This window comes from Prinia subflava, chromosome 6 (genome assembly GCF_021018805.1).
Source record: "Prinia subflava isolate CZ2003 ecotype Zambia chromosome 6, Cam_Psub_1.2, whole genome shotgun sequence".
Classification (NCBI taxonomy): Eukaryota; Metazoa; Chordata; class Aves; order Passeriformes; family Cisticolidae; genus Prinia; species Prinia subflava.
Genome location: NC_086252.1, coordinates 20,775,699 through 20,795,743, shown reverse-complemented (window position 1 = coordinate 20,795,743; position 20,045 = coordinate 20,775,699). Strand labels below are relative to the sequence as shown.

General features: G+C 35.1%; 1 protein-coding gene across 15 annotated transcripts in view; it reads right to left on the bottom strand.

Annotated features, from left to right (window-relative positions):
* Positions 1–20,045, bottom strand: part of LOC134552180 (sodium channel protein type 1 subunit alpha) — a 64,401-nt gene that overhangs the window by 11,151 nt on the left and 33,205 nt on the right. For 13 of the 15 annotated variants that reach the window (XM_063400576.1, XM_063400579.1, XM_063400588.1 and 10 more), the window contains 4 exons: positions 19,439–19,593; positions 16,678–16,851; positions 14,027–14,149; positions 2,071–2,352 (listed from right to left, as the gene is read on the bottom strand). In XM_063400576.1, the coding sequence (XP_063256646.1) occupies positions 2,071–2,352; positions 14,027–14,149; positions 16,678–16,851; positions 19,439–19,593 (734 nt within the window). The remainder of the gene's footprint in view (positions 1–2,070; positions 2,353–14,026; positions 14,150–16,677; positions 16,852–19,438; positions 19,594–20,045) is intronic. The other 2 variants (XM_063400585.1, XM_063400584.1) reach the window with 1 other exon arrangement.

Here is a 20,045-nt window from a genome sequence, read left to right as displayed (position 1 = left end):
TTCAAGTCTCATGTTTATTTTGACTTGATGGCTTTGAAGTCTTGTTCTGGAGTTTGATCCAAAGTACTTTATATAGCACATAGAAAATCACCTTATCAGTATCTTTTTTGATTGAAAGCAAAGTAAGAATCTGAAACAGTTATGAACTGTGGCCTCGTTTTCTTGAAGGTGAAAAGACATAGATTCTCCACATTTTAATGTATTAACTGAAAATCAAGCTGATATTATTCTTTCTTGGTCCTAAGGCTCTTATCATTCCATAACTGCAAAATCACTACTTCTGGCTTACTTACCAAATACTGAAAGATGCAGGGCCAAGTTTCTGTTCTTTTCAATGACAGAAATGCCCCTGTTTTTCATGCCATGTCAAACAAAAAAGACCTTGATGCTTTTACAAGCATTTTAGCTATACAGAAAAATTAAGTGCTGTTGTCATGGACGTTCTACTCACACAAAAAATCCTCCATCATTAAGCGAGGGTCTCACGTTCTTGCAAGACCTCTACAATGTAGATACTGCACAAACAAACAGGTTTGTCCTCCAGGAGAGCTAGGTCCCTCCGCGGTAGGTCTAGAGGAATTTTTCCTTTGGAAATGTGGGAAAAATTGGAAAATTGCTCCTAATTTGCCTCCCAAAAATTTCAGTAATTTAAGAATCTAAGTCTTCATGTGAGAAATATTTGTGTCTTTTCAATGAATAGAAGATGAAATAATCTATGCATAGCCAGGACACTGAGATAGATATGAGTGCAAGGAGCTGAGGGGTGGTGATTGTGGCCACAAAGCCAGGCAGGAAATGAACCTGGAATAAGTACCTGTGTCCCAAAGATTAATAGGTCAGTATTAGAAACAGAGCTGCAAACTACTTGGAAAGAGATTTATTGATCTCTAGTTTCTCCTGAAACCCTATAATGAAGCATTCTGCCTCCCTGGGTGAGTGGACTTCATAAATAAGGCAAAGAAAATAGTTAATTCATGTCTTTAGTTATCAAAATCAAACTGCCTTCAGTTCAGTATTTTATTTCTTTTATACTATTGGTCTCTCTCCACTTTTTCCCCATGTGACAGTAAAGTAAGTAATTATAATGAAATTTAAATGTACAGATTAAACAGTCACACAGGTAAGATGCTGTATCGGGTGGGAGAGGCAGTTCACATTGCTCAGAACTATTGTTTTAGACCTTGTGCAGGATGACGTCCACACCACTGCATCATGTTAATGATTTGTTTTACTGAGATTTTGTATAAACAACATAAAATTTGGAAACTTATTGAAAAGCAATAAAAATGAAACCTAAGATACTGCAGATTTAGATAGTAACATCAAAAATCCCCAAAAACAAAGAGGTTGCTGAAGGTACACAACACAGTTTAAAGTCCAGCATTTTCTTGATTAAAGGTGGGTCAGATGCTGGGTCAGACTGTTAGCTATTTCAAAATACAAAGGTGGACAAAGTGAGGACACAATTTTTGATAGTGAAGGCAGGATCTTATAGTATCTTTCTGCATATATTTTCTTTCTTCTTCCCTCAGTTTTTTCTAAATAAACTCCATGAGGTCCTCATGCACAGAAATATCAGGAAAATATTTCATAGATTATGGTATCAATTGCTATTTTTCTTTTCTTATTTCTCTTCTCAGTGAGAAATTGCTTTTTAGATCAGATCTGCACTGGTGGCAGCCACAAATCTGAGATTTATTACCTGGAATTCTTTGTGACTTAATCACATCAATGGAGATTTTTTTTTTTCAGCAACTGGAAAACTAAAATATTTAGATACCTGAATACCATTCCTAGGTACTTCTAGAAACTTTAAAAGTTAAAAGGGGCTGATGGACTAAGGGAATCATAAATAGGAAGATGTGTAATTAGATGTCCTAAAAATTCTTTATTTGTCATAGTAGACTCTACTTGCTGCTTATGATGAAAAGAGTAATCAATTACCAGTGTAGCATTACTTCTAAGTCACAGATAAAAACCATGAGGTAAATGTTTTGTCTCTTTGTTGCTAGAATTGCTTTTCACTACTGCATATAAACAGGAAAAGATATATAAAGAGTGATCACTTACTACTTGCAGTAAAGAAAGATACCCAAATCCTACATTATCAAAGTTTACTTTCACGTTTTTCCATCGGGCACTTTGATTGTTTTTTATGAGTTCCTCGCACTGACTAAAATTGTTGATTTGTTCGACTTCAAACCTTTCATCAGTTGTGGTGTTAACACAGTAGTAGAACTTCCCAGCAAACAGATTTACTCCCATGATGCTGAAAATTAGCCAGAATATAAGACAAACGAGAAGCACGTTCATGATGGATGGAATTGCTCCTAAAAGGGCATTCACAACCACCTAGTACACAAATACAGGGGGAAAGAGAAAAGAGTATAAGCATATTTACAGCAAGACATTTTTGTATACTGTTCACCATTCCTTAACAAATGCTTATTCAGAAACTAATACTATAAATTTTAAAGCAGTACATTAATAACTGTAGCATTGCACCATTCCTTTAAATTATTAACATTAGTAAATGTAATGAAAAGAAAATAAGTAAGAGAATGAAAATAAGTAATAGAAAAACAAAAGAGAAGACCTGGCAGTAGTAAGACTTGTTCTAGACAAAAAAGAAAAATGTGCTCAATGAAAAATGTAGAAATAAAATATTCTAAAAATGCGTGAAATTATCGCTTAAAAGATGTTTAAAGCAAAATGGCAACCTGCAGATTTGATCAACATAGTTTTGAAATTTAAGCTGAAAACACAAATGCCATGAATCTAGAAACTAAGCTCTACATAAAAGAATTATGCGCGAATTAAATACATAACTTTATTGCCTTATTGTTCCATGCAAGATTATAACAAAGATTAATTTCTTTGTATACAAAAGCAAGACAGGTTTGCAATATGTGTCTACTTGAATCAACATAATTTATTTCAAGCTCCAGTCTTCTTGTTTCACGTATTAAGTTAGCAATACCCTTCATTTATCTAAAAAAGGATATATTTTAGGACTTTTGATTTTGCATTTTTAATTACTTTTGGAGAGGTTGCCTTCTCAGACATTTGCAGGCAAGATGCCAATAAATCTTATATAGATAAAAGATGTATTGTTCTGATATCTACAGTAATTAATCACACGTGTCTGTCAGATCTATCAAAACTTTTGGGATAAGCAGTTGTTTTTCCTCAAGTATCCAATTCCAGGTTCTCCTTTAGAAATTATATTTTATTTTAAATTTTATATTTTTTCTGCTGTAAACTTTTGGGACCTGGTAGGAAGATAAAATAAAATACGAAGTAGGGCTCTTACTTTCAGTAATCTAAGTCCTGCAGCGAGGCAGGAAAGGATTGGCATGGATATTGGAGTATATTAATTTGTCCTAGTCCATCTCTGTTTCTTGCAATATAGATACATTCTCCCCACTACCAACATAGTTGTGAGCAAGCTTAGAACTGCCCAGTCGTGCTACCTGTATTTCACAGCCTCTGGAAGGCCTTTGGAAGAGGAATATTGTGGTTGTGTTACTCGTCACTCTGCACCCTCCTCCCCTCCTCCTCTCCAATGTTGTGGCCAGGAATTAGGACCTGTTTAGAGATCTTAGGTAGAAATGTTATTTTCAGGGCATATTTTCTTTTCATTTAGAAGGGTCTCCTCTGTTGTCAGGCAGTAGAAATGGGACCTCTCTGTTGCAGAATAGTCTTTATCTTTTATAAAACCACTATTTTTTTTTCAATTTAGCACTTTTTTTTTTTTAATATAGCTTTTAGTTTTGGTGGTTAAAAGATCCCAGTGATAAATATGTTGCTACTTAGCTTCATGGAACTGAAAAGAACATATAAATTAGGAATGGAATTAGAAATTCTGAAATTTGTTCCAAGTCTGACCTGATCTATGACTGCATTATGCTATTGCTGCTTTGAAATCCTAGGCCAGCTAGTGTGACAATTATCTTTTTTTTTCTCCCCACTCATAAAAATGTTCCAAATGGGTTACACTGATTGAATTCCTCTGTTTAGTCTTGATGAAAAACCTGAAAATAAAGATGTCAAGAAAGAAAGATGGGGATTTAGTTCTGCAACTCAAATGAATCAAGGTTACCTGTGCTCACACGAAGAATGGTTTTGCATGAATTGAGCGCCTGTAGCAGTTACCTTTATAACAGCCCTGACATCCATTGAACCACAGCACAGATCCAGAGCAGGCAGCAGAATACTAACAGCAACAACAACTGTTACACAATTATGAATTGATTATAGTTGTAGAAAAAAAGATTTCTACAAAATGCATCAGTGTGTCTTGCATCTGTAGATGAACAGGTAATGCAGTCTCACCACTGAGACCATGAAAAGATCAGCCACATCTTCTTGGATAAAAAGAGAACAGCTTCCAGCAACTGTTCCAACAATGCTTCCAACAACTTATTTCATAGAGGTCACTGAAAACCCATCAAATGGTAATAATTTTTGGTCTCTACTGACCTGGCCTGGATGCGAACTGGTGACCTAGAGATGAAAGGCTCTGTATCCTATTACCAACCCCTTGAGCTATCCAGTCCCCCTGAAAGGTTTTTTAAAAAAAGAAGAAAAGAAAATTAAAACTTTTAGAAGTTGTTTTCTGTTTGCATTTTTTTTTCTTTGATTTTTTTTTCCCCCAACAGTGTTGAGCCTTACCCCTATCATATTTATAATGTAAAACTGCATTGTTACACATTGGTCAGATGCTCAGCTGACTGCGAAGTCCTCCTTAGCAAGAGGTCTTTAATTTCTACAACACATACACTTGGAGGCAATTGCCTTAACTGCATTTCTGCTTTTTTTTTTTTTTTTTTTCTTTTTTTTTGGTGGTATTTTCTTTGGGAATTAGTTGAGGTATCTCAGGATAAGCAGGACATTAACTCAATATATATCCAAAACTGCACCCATACATACACAGACACCACCTACACACATAAGTTACAGCAAATGGACAGAAGAAAAGGGAGAACCAATTGAAAACTGAACTGAATGCAGGGAAGAGGTCAATTAGCATTTCTTAATGAGTTAATTTAGCAAATAAAAATTGTCATTCTCATCTTGATGGAAAGAGTCTGTAGAGGGTTAAAAGAATGTTGGCAACTACAGCTCTTATTTTTGCTTGCTCTTTAAATCTAGATCAGATATATATGATTCAAAATCCATTTTTATTTTAAAAGGGGCTGTTCTCATGGGCCTATTTTCTGTTACTTCTTGATACAGAATATAATGCCAGTAAATTGGAAAAAGATGTTTGCATAGTTGTTTGCTTGGTTTTATAAATTACCTATGCATTTCCTCAAGGCTGGGATGTTGCTGGTCAGGCTGACTCCAGTGAGCAAAGCTGCAAAAGCCCAAGTTGATTCTGCTTGTTCACCTTCCTATAGCCTCAGGTAGGTGGAACAGCAGTAAGAACAAGTGAAAACCAACACCTAATGCCTAAAAAGACAAAGAAGCTCTAGACTATTTTACATTTCTGTCAACATTCATCCAGGGGAAAAAAAATGATTGTGGGAAACCATGTCTTCTCTAGAAGAAAGCAATATTTCACACACACATATATATATATAATTTTTCATGTTTAAATTTCCGTAACATTTATCTTCTAATATCAGGTTTATATATAAGATAAAATAATGAATGCAATACTAATTGTATATCCTATCTTTAGCCCATATGACTTTATGTCAAGACAAATTAGTAATCCAGATCTTTTCATGGTTGCTGTTTGTATTTTCTGTTGAAAAACTCTCCAAAGAAAACAGCAAAAAACTGGACAAAAATCAAATCAGTTTTGCTGTCAGAACTGTTCATATGTGTAGAATGAGGACTGTACAAAACACCAGTGTATCCCTGCTGTATGAACAGAATACAAGGAAGCTTTACTAGATTAAGTCCTGCTGAGGGAGACATAGCTGAACACGTAGTGAGATATAAATGCATTTTAATTGTCAGGGGAAAATATTTGCCATAGATCCTGGCACTTCAGCTGCCACAGACTTTCCAGGAATTCCTACATTGCAGCTGAGTAATGGATATATCAGGGCCTCCTGAATTCTGTAAACCAGCAAGGAAACATCTTCAGTAGTACTTATCAACTTTTCCCATAATTTTTGCAGGGTCTATGAAGAAGTTCCAAACTCTGTTCCTGATGCAAATGAGGAGAAAGTTACCATCTTTGGGGTGAAAAGGGAGATGATAGGACTGTGTGTGGAACATTTTTTCTATTTAAAATTAAAAAGTACTTTATTTTCCTCCACTTGAAAGGTATCAACTTAGTAATTTTATGCTTAAATAGGAAAAATTCCCAAAGAGCTGCCAGAGAAAATATTAGCATTGAAAGATGGAGACGTGAGCAAGTAGACATGGATTTAGATTCTTGGTGCAGCACATAGGTAAGAGTACTGGAATGGCAGGAGGAATGCCATGAATGGACACAGAGGCAGGCACAGGTGACAGTGGGATTTGAATTTACCTCTTGTTCATAGAGAAGGACCTGGAGGACAACATACAAGGAAGTCTAGAAGACTCTGAAACCACTCTGACTTGACCAAGTGGGTATCAAGTACCAGACAAGTATATTCTCTCAAACCATGGAAGAATTGAGGCAAGGCAGGAGAGGACACAGTAACTGTATGTAAAAACATACTGTAACTATTCCAGGCAGGGAATCAAAAGAGCATCTGAGGCAGACCATGAAGAAAGCCCATCCCTTCAGCAAAAACATTAACTATCTGATGCTGTAATAATGGCTTTCTGTTCTCCCTGGTAGAGTTAAATGGATGATAGAAATTGCCTTTCTCTGAAGTTACAGGAGCCTCTTATACAGGTCATCACACACCAGAAAGTCAGTGGGATTGGAGGAAATGGTTATGGGGTTTAATTTAGGAGCAGCTAAGACAGTTGAAGATGTTTGTCACAAAAGCAATGGAGGTAGTGGACCTGGGGCCAGCAGACAGAATAAAAACATGGCCCAGTGCCGAGGATTAGAAGTGACCTTCAGCAGAGGCTCTGGGATCTCAGCCACAGTTGCTTGGTGTGAGGTTTGGAGGTGCCCATAAAGGAAGATAACTGGTGATGTAGTACAGGAAAAATATTGCCACCTAAGATACCAGGCCTCCTCCATGGAGCTGGATTGAAGATGGCTGTTGGGAGGGAAAGGTTAAAACTGGAAGATTTGGTGAGGAGGGAATAGTTTCTCTCAAATTGAACTTGCATCTAGGAATGCTAAGCATGTCAATGTGGGAAAACTCCATTTATTATGCCTAGCGCTGTTTATCCTCTGCCTGTTTTGAGAAGTAGAATTCCTGTGCAGACCCAATACACTCTCACAGGCATGCTTGAGCCTCCTGCTGGGAGACAGAGAGAGATCATAAAAGCACAGCCTTGTGATAAGCTGGGTGTTTCACATATTGGGGCAGGCTGTGGGCCCTGCTGTCCCTGCGAGGATGAAGTGACCCAAGGGAGCCTGTGTCCCCTTGAGTCTCTGCCTCCCAGCACTGGTGGCAAGGTAATGAAATGATTTTACCCTTTGCATTTGAATTGTGCTTTGCTGGTCACCCTGGTTACCTGTCAATTCACACAATGGCTATCTAAGGATTAAAGTTCTTTATATTGAAAGGATAAAGTATACATACATTGCCACAGCACTGCTGTAGATGGGAATTTTACTCACAGGTAATAATGAAAATGTATCCCATTTTATCAATGTTTATATCAGGTAATAAACATATGTGACATTGGAGTCTAGCATATGAGGACAGAACAGGAAAGGAAGAAAGAGAAGGAATTGAGAGAGAGAGAGAGAGAGAATTATTTTACCTTAAATCTACAACTTTTGTCATTGAATAGCTTGGAATGGTACCCTGGGAAGAAGCATACTGCATGGGCTTGGTGATTAGCTATGAACTGGCTGTAAAGCAACAGTGAATGAAAATTAGGTATATCTGTGAGAGAAAGGGCAACCTACTTGACATGATCCAAATAATGGTTAGGGAGGATTTTAGATTTTAGATTTTAGGAACCTAAAAATGTAGAATAATCTAAGTAATTAAAACTTTCTCATTTTCAATTAATTACTCCTATTTTATCTTAATGGATTTCTTGCGAGAAACTAATTTTCGTAAGTTTGTACTACAAATGGAAATCAGAGTGGTATACCTGCACCATGTCAATGTGGATGTATGATCTATAATCCACTAACTACATTCTACTGTTCCAGTATTTACCTGACTGAAAAAAAAAAAAAAGAAAAAAAGAAATCTCCACCAAAATGAAAATCAAACACCCCCACCCCATAAACGAAAAAAACTAAACCACAAACCAGAAGTCTATAGAAGTAAATTATGATGGTGGGACAATACTGTTATCTAAATCAATTTTTTAAAAAGCAAAAAATGTTGTTTCCTGAAAGAAACAATGAATACATTTTGTCAGTATTAGGCATGAGAAGCACCTCATGTGAGCCAATTGAAAAAAATTATTTATGACAATATCTTCAATTTTTGGAGTAAAAGGAAGACGGTATTGGGAATATACGGTGAAGATTATTGGAAAAGTACTATTTAAAGCAGTGGTTGTAAAAAAGTTGGATTTAAGAGTATGCAAAGGCAGACAGGTGGAAAAAAACCAAAGAGACCTGTCAACAAGTAAATCTTAATTTGAATAGTAATGAAGTAAGAGATAAAAGGTCTCAGAGGATAAGAAAAGCACTCCCTGAACTAGACAATTTCTGTATTTTCTACTTTGCTGTAATTGTTACTGTACAAGGGCACCTGACTGGAGAATGCTTCTGATTGCGAATTTTCTCTTCAAAGAAAGCAAAATACATTCTCAAACAATGCACAAACTATTTTTCTAATGCTTGGTGCTGGAGAAATTTCATACCATTGTGTGGTGAGTTTATATCTCAGAAAGCCACAATTGTTAGCAGAGAGGTTCAGCTAGGTGATCCTGTGGTTCTGTTCTAGCTTTAACAAGAAAATTTAACTTGTTTGAAGTGGCACACAAGCATTTGTTATTCACATAACAGTCTGTTAAAAGCAAGCTACACTGTTGGATTTAACAGAGGATGAGGTTCTGGAGCCGCCTGATTCTGTTTCTCACCAGAAATCAAGTATGTAAAAAGTAATTTTAAAGGCAATATAGAAGATAAGACATAATTTTACGTAATGTATTATAAAATAAAATAATTCTCTGCCAAGCAATAAATCACAGGGCTCCATTTGTTTGAGAAGACCTGGTAAATATTTTAAAGAGACATGAGCATGAAAACAGAGCAGTTACTTGATGTGGGAGTAGTATCTTTGTATTTCACTGGATGAAATTAAAAAACCCCAACTTCTCGCCCTCCTTGTTGCATTAATGAAATGTTATCAACTTTTACATGTCCTGTAACATTTTCAATTAAAATGCAAAGTATATGATGTATTCCATTTAAATTTCTTTAAATTTTGATCCTAACAGTAAGAGTTTTCTGCAAGATACAACAAATACAAAATTGGAAAAAATTGTATCAGTTTCAATTTTATAAGGTAACCCTTCAAAAGTTCTCTTCTTAATGTAGAATTACTGTCTAAAAAATACTAAGATGTTTCCTGTATGATTTATGAACATCTATATAGAGAGACTTCAAAGTTTATAGATATTTAAATTGTCTTTCAGGAAACACAAAACATCTAACTGACTTTCCTTAAAACTCAAAGGCAATGAATAAGATCACAGTCCTCAAAAAATCCTTCTGAGTGCATGATGTTTAGATCAACAAAATATATTCCTCTGTTTTTTAGAGAAATTTGCAGGAAACAATCACTCAAAACTACCCTGAGAGCGAATACATAATTCTTAACTGTGAGATAAGGTGCTAACTTTACACTGAACATGGTTGATACTGATACATCATTTACTCTGAAGCTATAAAACCCCCTGCACTAGTGATACCCTCCTGCAGTTTGTGCTTGCAGGGGTTGTAGTTCTAAGTGGATTTTGCTAACGATTCTTGTGAATGCAAATTTTTTATATCACTGACATGTCTCCTGCGGGACATTTTCAAACACCAAGAAAGATAAAATGTTATAACAAAAATTATGAAAACTAGTTTCCAACACAGGCCAAAGAAAACTGAATTCAGATTCCAAGAAGGGATTTTAAATGTTAAAATCATTCCAATACACTTAGAGTGATTTACTCAATGTAATATATAGGGTGTTTTAAATTATGCAAAAAATTTAAACTGCAATTATATAAATATCTGTAGTTGTGACTATTCAGATCACAGTATTTTGGAGTGTGTTTAATATATTAAGGTAATGTTCAAAACTTTCTTCAGGTTATTTTGAATAGATTAGTTATAAATTGAGTAACAGGGTAAAACATAGATATTCCCAAAAAATTTAAACTTTATCTCAGTTTAAAAAGCAACTAAAAATCTTAAAATAGCTGAGGTACCTTTCTCCTACAAAAATAATTCCAGAAACTCTAAACCAAAATACTCATTTGCTCATTTTCTTTTTTTTCAACACCAAAATGTCAAAGAATTATTTCCAAAGATTTAAAGCAATTGAGAAGCTATGGAGGATGAATATATGGAATCTACTTTTACTGGTACTAGGATTTGCAGATGAGGTTGTCTCTCCTCCTAACTTTTAATATACAATGTCGTGATTAGTCAGACTGTATTCATTAAGGGCAGAAAAGGGGGAAATACTGTACCCACAACACAGATAAGGGGAGGAACCATTGGTACACCCCACCCAAGCTGAAACACCCTACAGGAAATAGAAATATATAGCCTGTTATTAGTTGTGAATCTGTAATGACAGACACTTGATGCTATGTTTTATATCTCAATTATATGAGAAATGTTTCTTTCATACTAATGAAGTTTTGAGTACTCTTGAAAATGCCTCATTGCCACTTTCCTGGTAAGGGAATCTAAGGAGTAGCTTTTGAATTTTAGAGGAGATTTAAGACATCAAATACTCTAATTTAGTTTTAAAAGTTATGAAATTGGACTGGAAATTTGAAATACAGTAAATGTTTAAAGCCATCAGCCAGAAATATGCATAAGGCATGCAAAACTGAAAGTGCAAGTGGATTTCAGATTGTTTGCTGCCTTCTACTATTTCTCTAATAAATCAAGCACGGCATGACATGCTTTATTTTGTGGAGTTAGACACAAATGCATGCTTTATTGTCACTTAATTCTCTAACTCAGCAAAGCAAATGTACTCAGTATTCTACATTTTCAAGTAGCATACCAATTCAGAACTAGCGCAAAAGCATTATACTGCGAGTACTAAAAAGCTAAACAAAAAGCAATGGGTATATTCAAATCTCAGTTTGCAGCTACTTCTGCTTAGTACATACACTAATTGAGATGAGAATATAAACCCTCAGACAGAAATTTAAATAAAATTAAAGCAATCCTTTACTTTGCCTTCCAGCATCTGGGTGGAGTTGGTTTTGAGATTCAATATAGAAAGCATTAAAATTTCTCAGAATTCGGTGTTCTTGCTGATATTCTAAATGCTTTTAAGATGGCAAAATTCACTCCTGTGCTTAAGGCAAGCACAGGCTATGGATCTCTTGAACCCTATTTTGTGCAAGTGATTCATATATCTTATACTCATTTTGGAAATAGAATTATGAAACAGCATAATTATAAAATTAACTTGTAACTAAAAAGTATACCTGAAGACTTCTAAGAATGTAACTTAAAATCAGAAGTGTATTTCATGTTTAGGTGTAACAGAATAGTCATTAGTATGTACTGACTTTGTAAAATGCTCCATTCTTCCAATTTGCCGGGATGAGAAACTTATGCAAGAAAAACATTGAGCAAATTAAAGTAGTTGAGTACTTGGCAAATTGTTTTACAAAATGATGCAGGGCTTTTTATATGCACAGCCTCTTGTGGAATTCTTGAGATATTTTACATTTTTGGTGCAAAATTTGCACAATTTTGAACATGGGTAAACATTACCATTTAAATACATGCTGAATAAAAACTCTGTTTTATCACAGCTCAGTGTAGGTTTGGGCAATATAAAAAAGCCAAGACAGCTGCTTTATTTTTACTTTCTGCAGACAGAAAAATAGAATCTCTTTTTATGAATTCTTATGAAATGATTTCTGAGATGATTTCAATTTGACTATAGTCTTATGAGCTGGTCAATTATTTATTATTTGAATCTTCTTACTGTTCGTGAGTCATTCATAAAGTAATGCCAACAATGTCAGTGAGCTGTTTAGAATAGCTGCCAAGTGCTTTGGAAAAACCCCAGTATTTCAGAAGTGTGATTAGTAACTAGAAGGCCTATATCTATTTGGCCAGTCAAATCTGCTGAGTGACTGGAATCAGGTACTTCAGTGGCTCTCATTAATATTGGAGGATAGAGCTGCAGCCTATTTGCTTTTCCAAGCTTGTCTGTGATTCCTAACCAGTAAATTGCTCATGAATTATTCATGTTGTGTAGCTGGAATTCTATCATATGATTTGGCTTCTGGCAGAGTTTCATAGTTATTCAGCAAGCAATAGGGGGAAGCAGTAAATAGATTTCAAATAACAGGTACCTTAATAACAGTTCTTTATGCATGAATATCCTAAATCTTGTAAGTGGAAAATTTACTAAGGCAATCATGTAAAGATACAGAAAAATGGAATAAAACATTTGGCAATCAATTCTGACATTTTTCTAGAAATGACCTTTTCTTCATATATCATTTTAAGAGCTGCATTTTTTCCCTCCCTGCTTAATATCTGTATTGGTCTTCCAGTCCTCCTGCAGCTGACCAAAACGTCATTAAAAATGTAAAGCTGACAGCAGTTTCCCAACATTTCTCTGCACAAAACCACACACATTTATCTGAATGTTCATGAAGAGTATATACAACGAAAGACAAAGAGAAAGTGGCTAAATCAAATAATTGCATATTCTGTAGTACTTGACCAGCTCTTATCCTGCTGAATATCACTTCATGAGTTTCATATAAGGAGAAAACTGGTAAAAATCAATTTGCTGCATGAAGCTGAAATTTATTAATTTAGTAATCATTGGTTAGCAATGCATTTTCTCTTGCATTCTGAATGGAGATAGGTAGTCTGCTGAATACAATTTCAGGAAAAGAATTCAAAGCCTCAGTTTGACTTCATAATATCAGATTTTTTTCTAAAGATTTTGCATTGTTTCCTCTTATGTTTCCATGACACAGAAAAAAGCATTCTCTTAAAGCATATTTCATTGACATGCATATAGAGTTAGTTTGTATTCAGTGGCTTTAAGGAACAGAAGGTATAAACAAATGAAAAAATAAGTCAAAATGCCTTCTTGAGTGAGATGAATAGTAAGCAGGGCCTCTAAATTACTCAGAGTAGCAAGAAATAACATTATATACATTGTATTGAGTAGAGATTAGTTAAAAAAAAGAAGCATTTAACTTACAAATAGAATAACTTCATAGAGAAATCAAATAACTTGACTTGCTTTTTAAGTCAGCCAAACTCAGAAATAGTTTTAAACCACTAGTGCATATGAATATATCTGAAGTATCATCTAATGAAATTGAGTGGGCTTAGATTAAAGAGGGTTTATAAAATATAATGAAAAATAAAGAAGTTCAATTTCTAGGAGAAAATGTGTTTGTTAACTAATGCTAAATTAGATTCCTGTATAAATATTGTGGTATGTTTACCAGTAAAAAATTAATACAATTTTGTTACATTTTATTTATTATAAGATTGTTAAGAGAGTTCATAGTAGGCGATTTCAAACACCCATATGAAAAACTCCTGAGATTGGCTAGAAAGTAAAGTAACCTTAATGAAAGTAAGTTCTATGTGATACTGCATATGGATTCAGGTGAATGGATGAAGCTTTTTGCTTATCTGTTAGTAAAAGATATGCGATCAAAAGGTAGTGCAGCCTTTCTGCATGGACTTGTCATTCCTTGTTGTGCATGCATGTATGCTTTCTATGCATGCATTATTTCAGATTCTTTCATGTTGTCTTACCCTCATGCCTTCAAATCGTGACAAAGCTCTTAGAGGTCTCAAAGCTCTTAGTGTCCTAAGGGACTTAATGGCACCAAGCTCAGAGTAACCCAATGCATTTGCTGTTAAGCTAACCAAAGAGACCTATATGAAAACAGGAAAGTAAAAGTTACTATATTGTACATTCTCCTTTACATACCATAGATGTGAGATATACACTTTGCTAGAAGATTCTAATTTTGGATCACTTTCTTCAGGAATAGGAAGTCTTTCAAGTAAAAAAAAAAAAAAAAGAAGAAAAAGAAAGAAGCAATATGAAAGAAGAACAGGTAAACAAACAAACAAAAACATCATAAGATAACTAATATCTGGAAATATTAGTACTTCTGAATTCCATCCTTTACCACTGATCTGAGGACATCTAAAACAAAAAAAAACTGAATTAAATTAATCTTTCCTTTTTACCAATGTAGGTATTGGTCTTATTTTTTCTTTGGTTTACAATACTGTTGGGATCAATTATTGTGGTTAATAATGACATTTTATTGCTCACAACTGAAATGGAAGCGATTGAAGTTTATGTTGAAGTACACATGGGTCACAGAACAACATTGTTCCTCTGAAAATTGGTAAAAAAAAATGGTTAAAAGGATTAATTTTGCTATAGGCAGTTATACTGACTAATCCTTTTGCCTGTCTGCTGAAATTATGTGCTTTAAAAGTGACATTAACCTGAACTATGCTGTTTCTAAGACCTTGGAGGAACACTTCCATAGGTGTAAGAATTTGACAGGCCTTTAAATATTCCATGTCCCTACGTTACCTCAGTGCAAAATACCACGTTCTCCACATTTTCTATGGCTCCTGTCCAAAATATTACCTTCTGTTTGTTTCCCATTTCACCTAAATATTCTCTCATTATGCTGCTCTTATACCTTAACTATTTATTGGGTCAAAAATAGCATAATGTTCTCATGTACTCTTTAATTATAAAGAACAACATATCAGGTAAAAACTCTAGGACTGTGCTCATATTTAAAAAGAAGTGTTATAGATATGTGAAATTTTTAGCTTTTAAGAGTTAATAGCTTTTCTGAACTTTTCAGCAGCTCTAGCAACCACAAAACTTGATTCTTTTGAAATCTAAATTTCTTTTTCCAGCACATTCATCGTATCACTTAAAACTTTCAAGCTGCCATAATCTAAAGGAAAATTAAAGAAAATACCCATGTATGTAAATCCAGCATTTATCATGAACTAATTCAGACACTTGAATATGTAGCATACCTTCACATAATGATGTAGTCATATTTTCACATTCACAAGATGGCTTTTTGGGATATTATAATTTAAATAAGGTGAAGTATTAGAGAAAATTAGTTTAGAAAAGGAACAGCTGCTTCTGCTTGCATGCTTGTTCAAGTTTTTTGTTGTAGGTATCACTTATGTACCCATTTTGAGAATTTCAATACTAAAGAGAGAAGTGTTTTCCAAGAGAGGGTACTTTCTTCGTATGAAACATGGTTATCTGTAGCTGTGTATGTGAAGTTGAATCCTAGATATATTTAAACCACAATGTACACAAATAAAAAATGTTTTAAACATCCATTAAAAACAAACAAATAATCTGAAGAAAGTGTATTGCTCTGATGCTCTGATTAGCCCTTGTAGACATTGAGAAAGTGATGGATTTTTGGCAATACTTTGGGACAATAAATTCTTATAAAGTTCTCTTTTTGTCTATCCAGTGTACATTCCTATGTCATCGAAACCAGGACAAAAAGAATCTTAACTTTAAAACTGAGCTTGATTAATACTTGGGGTTTGTATATGTTTGACTTGAAAATATAGTGACTGGTTCTGGTTTTGTAACTCTAAAACATAGTATTTGAGGTTCACCCACAGAAATTCATGAACTGCAGAAACAGTATGCATTCCTGCACACTGGAGGTTTTTTTTCCCCAGGAGTTATACTTAGGATATTCTTAAATGCTCCATAATTGTATCAATGCATCAAAAAATGTTCTCTCCCATTTCACAGCACAGTCCTGTAGAGCTAGAACTATGAGACAACCCTTGCAGCAAAGATGTCAAACATGCCTGTAAAGGCTGCAAGCTCAGTAGTATTTATTGGACTTCAACACTAATTAAGCCACACTACCAGTGCTAGAGATATATCTTGCTTTTCTTGTGGAGCACTGATTTATCCATATGCTGAAATCTGTGCACAGGATGTTCATTTTCTTGCCAGAGGAGTTTTGATTCAGATGATTATCTGATGTCTGGGGGATCAGATCCATCTAAATACTGGACTCAGCCTAGCCCACAGCAGGAGGAATGATGGTCTGAAGGTGGGAGTGAGCAGCCCAGGCCAGAACGCAGGGCAGCAGGACCTCTTTCAGCAGGGTTGGGATAAACCCCCTCCCTAACTTCTGGGGGGCTACCATGTGAGGTCCTTCTGTTCAGCAGGACAGCTTCCAGTCTCTCTTAACAATGCCAGGCAGTGCTACAAGCAGAAAGTGAAAGAGAAACATGGAATCCTTCCAGCTACCTTACTTTTCAAATTGAAAAGTAAACTAGTCAGCATTAATAGATATTATGGCTACAGAGAAAGTAAGTTTAAAAATTGCCGGATAAATATAAAAGTGTCACCTAGGAAATGCACTACATACATCGACAATCAGGAAGTCCAGCCAGCACCAAGCATTGGTAAAATATGTTTGGTAGCCATAGGCCACCCACTTCAGCAGCATTTCCAGAATGAAGATGTAAGTGAAGACCTTGTCAGCATATTCCAGCATGGTCTTGATAGTTTTACGTTGTTCAATATAAATGTCTTCAAAAGCCTGTGAGTGTAAACATTGAAAGTATGTTATTTTTTGTTACCGCACATACCTCAGGTAGTAATACAACAAACCAAAAAAGGCAACAAAAAAAGGAAATAATCTTCAAGAAAAGGCAAGGGTATGTCATTTTTATCTAATGCTTCTTTTTCTGATAACTCAGTAAATACTTGTTTTTTCCCTATGGAGATATATTTTCAGTCTCACAGGAGGAAGAAGCAGATATTACATAGCAACCACTCCACTGGTCAGAGATATTTTAAAATGCATTTATTTATTGCTGATAGTGAATTATTCTTCTCAGATCATATTCCATTGTGACAAAGGGAATTGAATCTGCCAAGTGTTGTGCCTGAACGGAATACTGCTGAGATAATTTGTCTTGTATGTAGGTAGAACAAACTTCAAAATCCAGGGCCATAGCAGTAAAATTTTCAGGACAATGACAATACAATCTACCTTTTGTTTTTAAGTCCTCTGGCTTCCTGAAAATTTTAAGTTATAAATCTTAAAATATGTTCTTCTTTTCTTAAAAAAAAAAGTATCTAAATCAATTACCTGTTTTATTATTCACATTTCATGAGATGCATAAAATTTCTGAGCTCCTTGCCATGTTATTTACCCTTTTTGTGTTCTCATTTTAGGCAATTGAAAAAAAACCAGCTCCTGCTTTTCATAAATTCTTCAATTTTTTTCTTTAATGCTTTCAAATTTCAATTATGCTATTATTTCTTATGGAGACTGATTTTATCAGGCTGAAAGAACTAGAATGATCTAGCTTGCAAAGATTTGGATGTTTTTTGATACTAACATTCATTTTTACTTAGCTGCCTTTTGAACCACTTGACATCTGTCATTTCAAATGATTCGTGTTTGTACATCAGACATCAAGCTCAGATGTGTAATTCTGGTTACTTGCATCAGCCCTGTGGTACCTGACACTCCTGTATTCACTAAAATCTGGGAAGTCAGCAGGTGTCATTTCATTTGAGCAGGTGGGCGATGCCAGAGGCTGAGCAAGCAGCGCTCCTGGCAGCAGAGCCGTGTCTGCTCCTGCCTGACAGCCCTGGGGAGTGCTGTGCAGGCAGCTCCTGCATTTCCTGGTGCTGATGGCAGCAAGATTTGTCTGCAGCATGGCCTTGGGGTGAATATGGGGTACAGTGCTGCAAGAGACAAAGAGGCCTTTTCACTATCACTGAAGACTTTAAAGGAGAGCAGAGCCTCACATCTCCATAGGCTTGCGCTAATCCATGGTCTGAAATGTTTTCACAAAATAAAGGTTCTCTGAATGACACACCTTAGGCTCACAAGCGAGGCACTAACACCATGGGATTTTGTCTCAAACTTCCTCTAAATATAGTAATAGAAATTCACCTTTTTCAGATCTCCTTCCACTACTTTTCTCATTTAAATTCTTGTCACTGAAGATTTTCTCCACTTAGTTGCATGAACCAAAATTCAGTAGCGCAAACTTGATCTTTTTTGTTATTTGGAGGAATTTAAATGACAGGGAAGTTGTCACATGGTATTGCATAGAAGTTGTTTTTCTGATGGTTGTGTTGATATTAGACCAAACAAAAGCAGAATAATTCTTAGAGATGCAGCTGAAACTAATGATAGGTGTTATCATAAACTGCTAACGGTATTAACAGTATTTTAAAGTGTTGGGAGAGGTCTAATAAGCTTATAATACAATTTTGAAACACCTTTTTTCTTATTTTGTAGGAAGCTAAGTAATTAGCCACATGGTAATTAAATCTATCAGGCTAGATTCTAGATATACTCTGCATTATCTTACAGCAAATAGTTCCACTGAGAAACTTCACCTAAGTGTTTATATGCAGGCTCACTTTAATCTAAAATTTCATCTACAATTTCTTTATTCTTTATCATTATTTGTATTTTTGAAAAAAACTCCTATTTTTAGAATTTTATTTCATTACTTGTTATAGGTTTGTTATTGTTATTGTTATGGTTGTCTTCCCTTTGTTCTGCCCTTGCATGCTTGTTAGAGCAAATTCATGTTTTTGCAGATGTCCCTTCAGTCTACCTGAGTATGAGTCAGTAGAAGCTGAATTGTAAGTCTAAAGAATAAATTCTTATTCTTAGAAAGGAGTCAAAAAAACTCCACACACTCTGAGCTTTTTTTGCTGTTCTAGCACACAGCATTTATGGGACTACACAAGCCAGCCCTGGCCCTTGCAAGGTGTTTTGAACTGCTGATGCCATTATTGTTCCAAACACTTCAACAGTGACAGTGCTTCCCCCTGAGGTACAGCATTTTTTAAAACAGCAGTGAACGGAGAGAGCACACCCAAATAAGAAAGTTTAGTATGTTCTCCTCTTCACATGTTGCTTCTCTCTGCCTGAGCCATATCACTGCCACTTCCAGCAATGGAGTTAGGCTCTCTCTAATCACTTATGTATCTTCTTTTTTCTACATATTGTTGAGACTATTTTTGCATCCCAAATAAAATTTAGTCCTATCATTTGAAGACATGGACTTGTGTGAAGTTAAAACATTGTTAGAAGAGACAATTTTAAGGAGTTTTCTGACAACATTGAAACGTTCTCTTCATGTTTTACTTACCAGAGCTCCACTACTGAGGAGAATCATAAAGACAATGAAAGTCTCAAACCAGTTGTGTTCAACAATCCTGAAGCAGGTTTTTCTAAGGTTCCACCACTGCTTTCCTCTCCCTTCTTCTATACTTACTTGACAGCACTTGAACCTTCTTACACAGCCTTTAGAACAGTGTATGTAATGAGAGGACAAAAAAAGGAAGAGATTTTGCTGAGTTACATTAATTTTGGTTATGCATTCTGTTAATGATACAATACTATTTTTACTGTGCTATTTAGTAAAAACCCAATAGATTCTCACTTAGACAGCCTTTTTCTGCAAAGAAAAAAAATAACATTGGAATTTACAGTTAAATGAACAAGTGAGAAAAATGTATTCCTTATTTATCAAGAAATAAGTTCTCAATACAGTGCACACAAAAAGATATAAGTCCACTGAATGTGAAGCCAAATTACAGAATACAAAGTAAGAGTTAAAATATACAAACTCATCCAAATATCAGGTAGGTTTATGTAATAAGATATGGGCAAATTATATGAAACTGTACCTTCTTTTGTTCAGGATACTCAATTCAGACAGTGTTGCATTCATTGCATGAAAGAAATATAAGCCT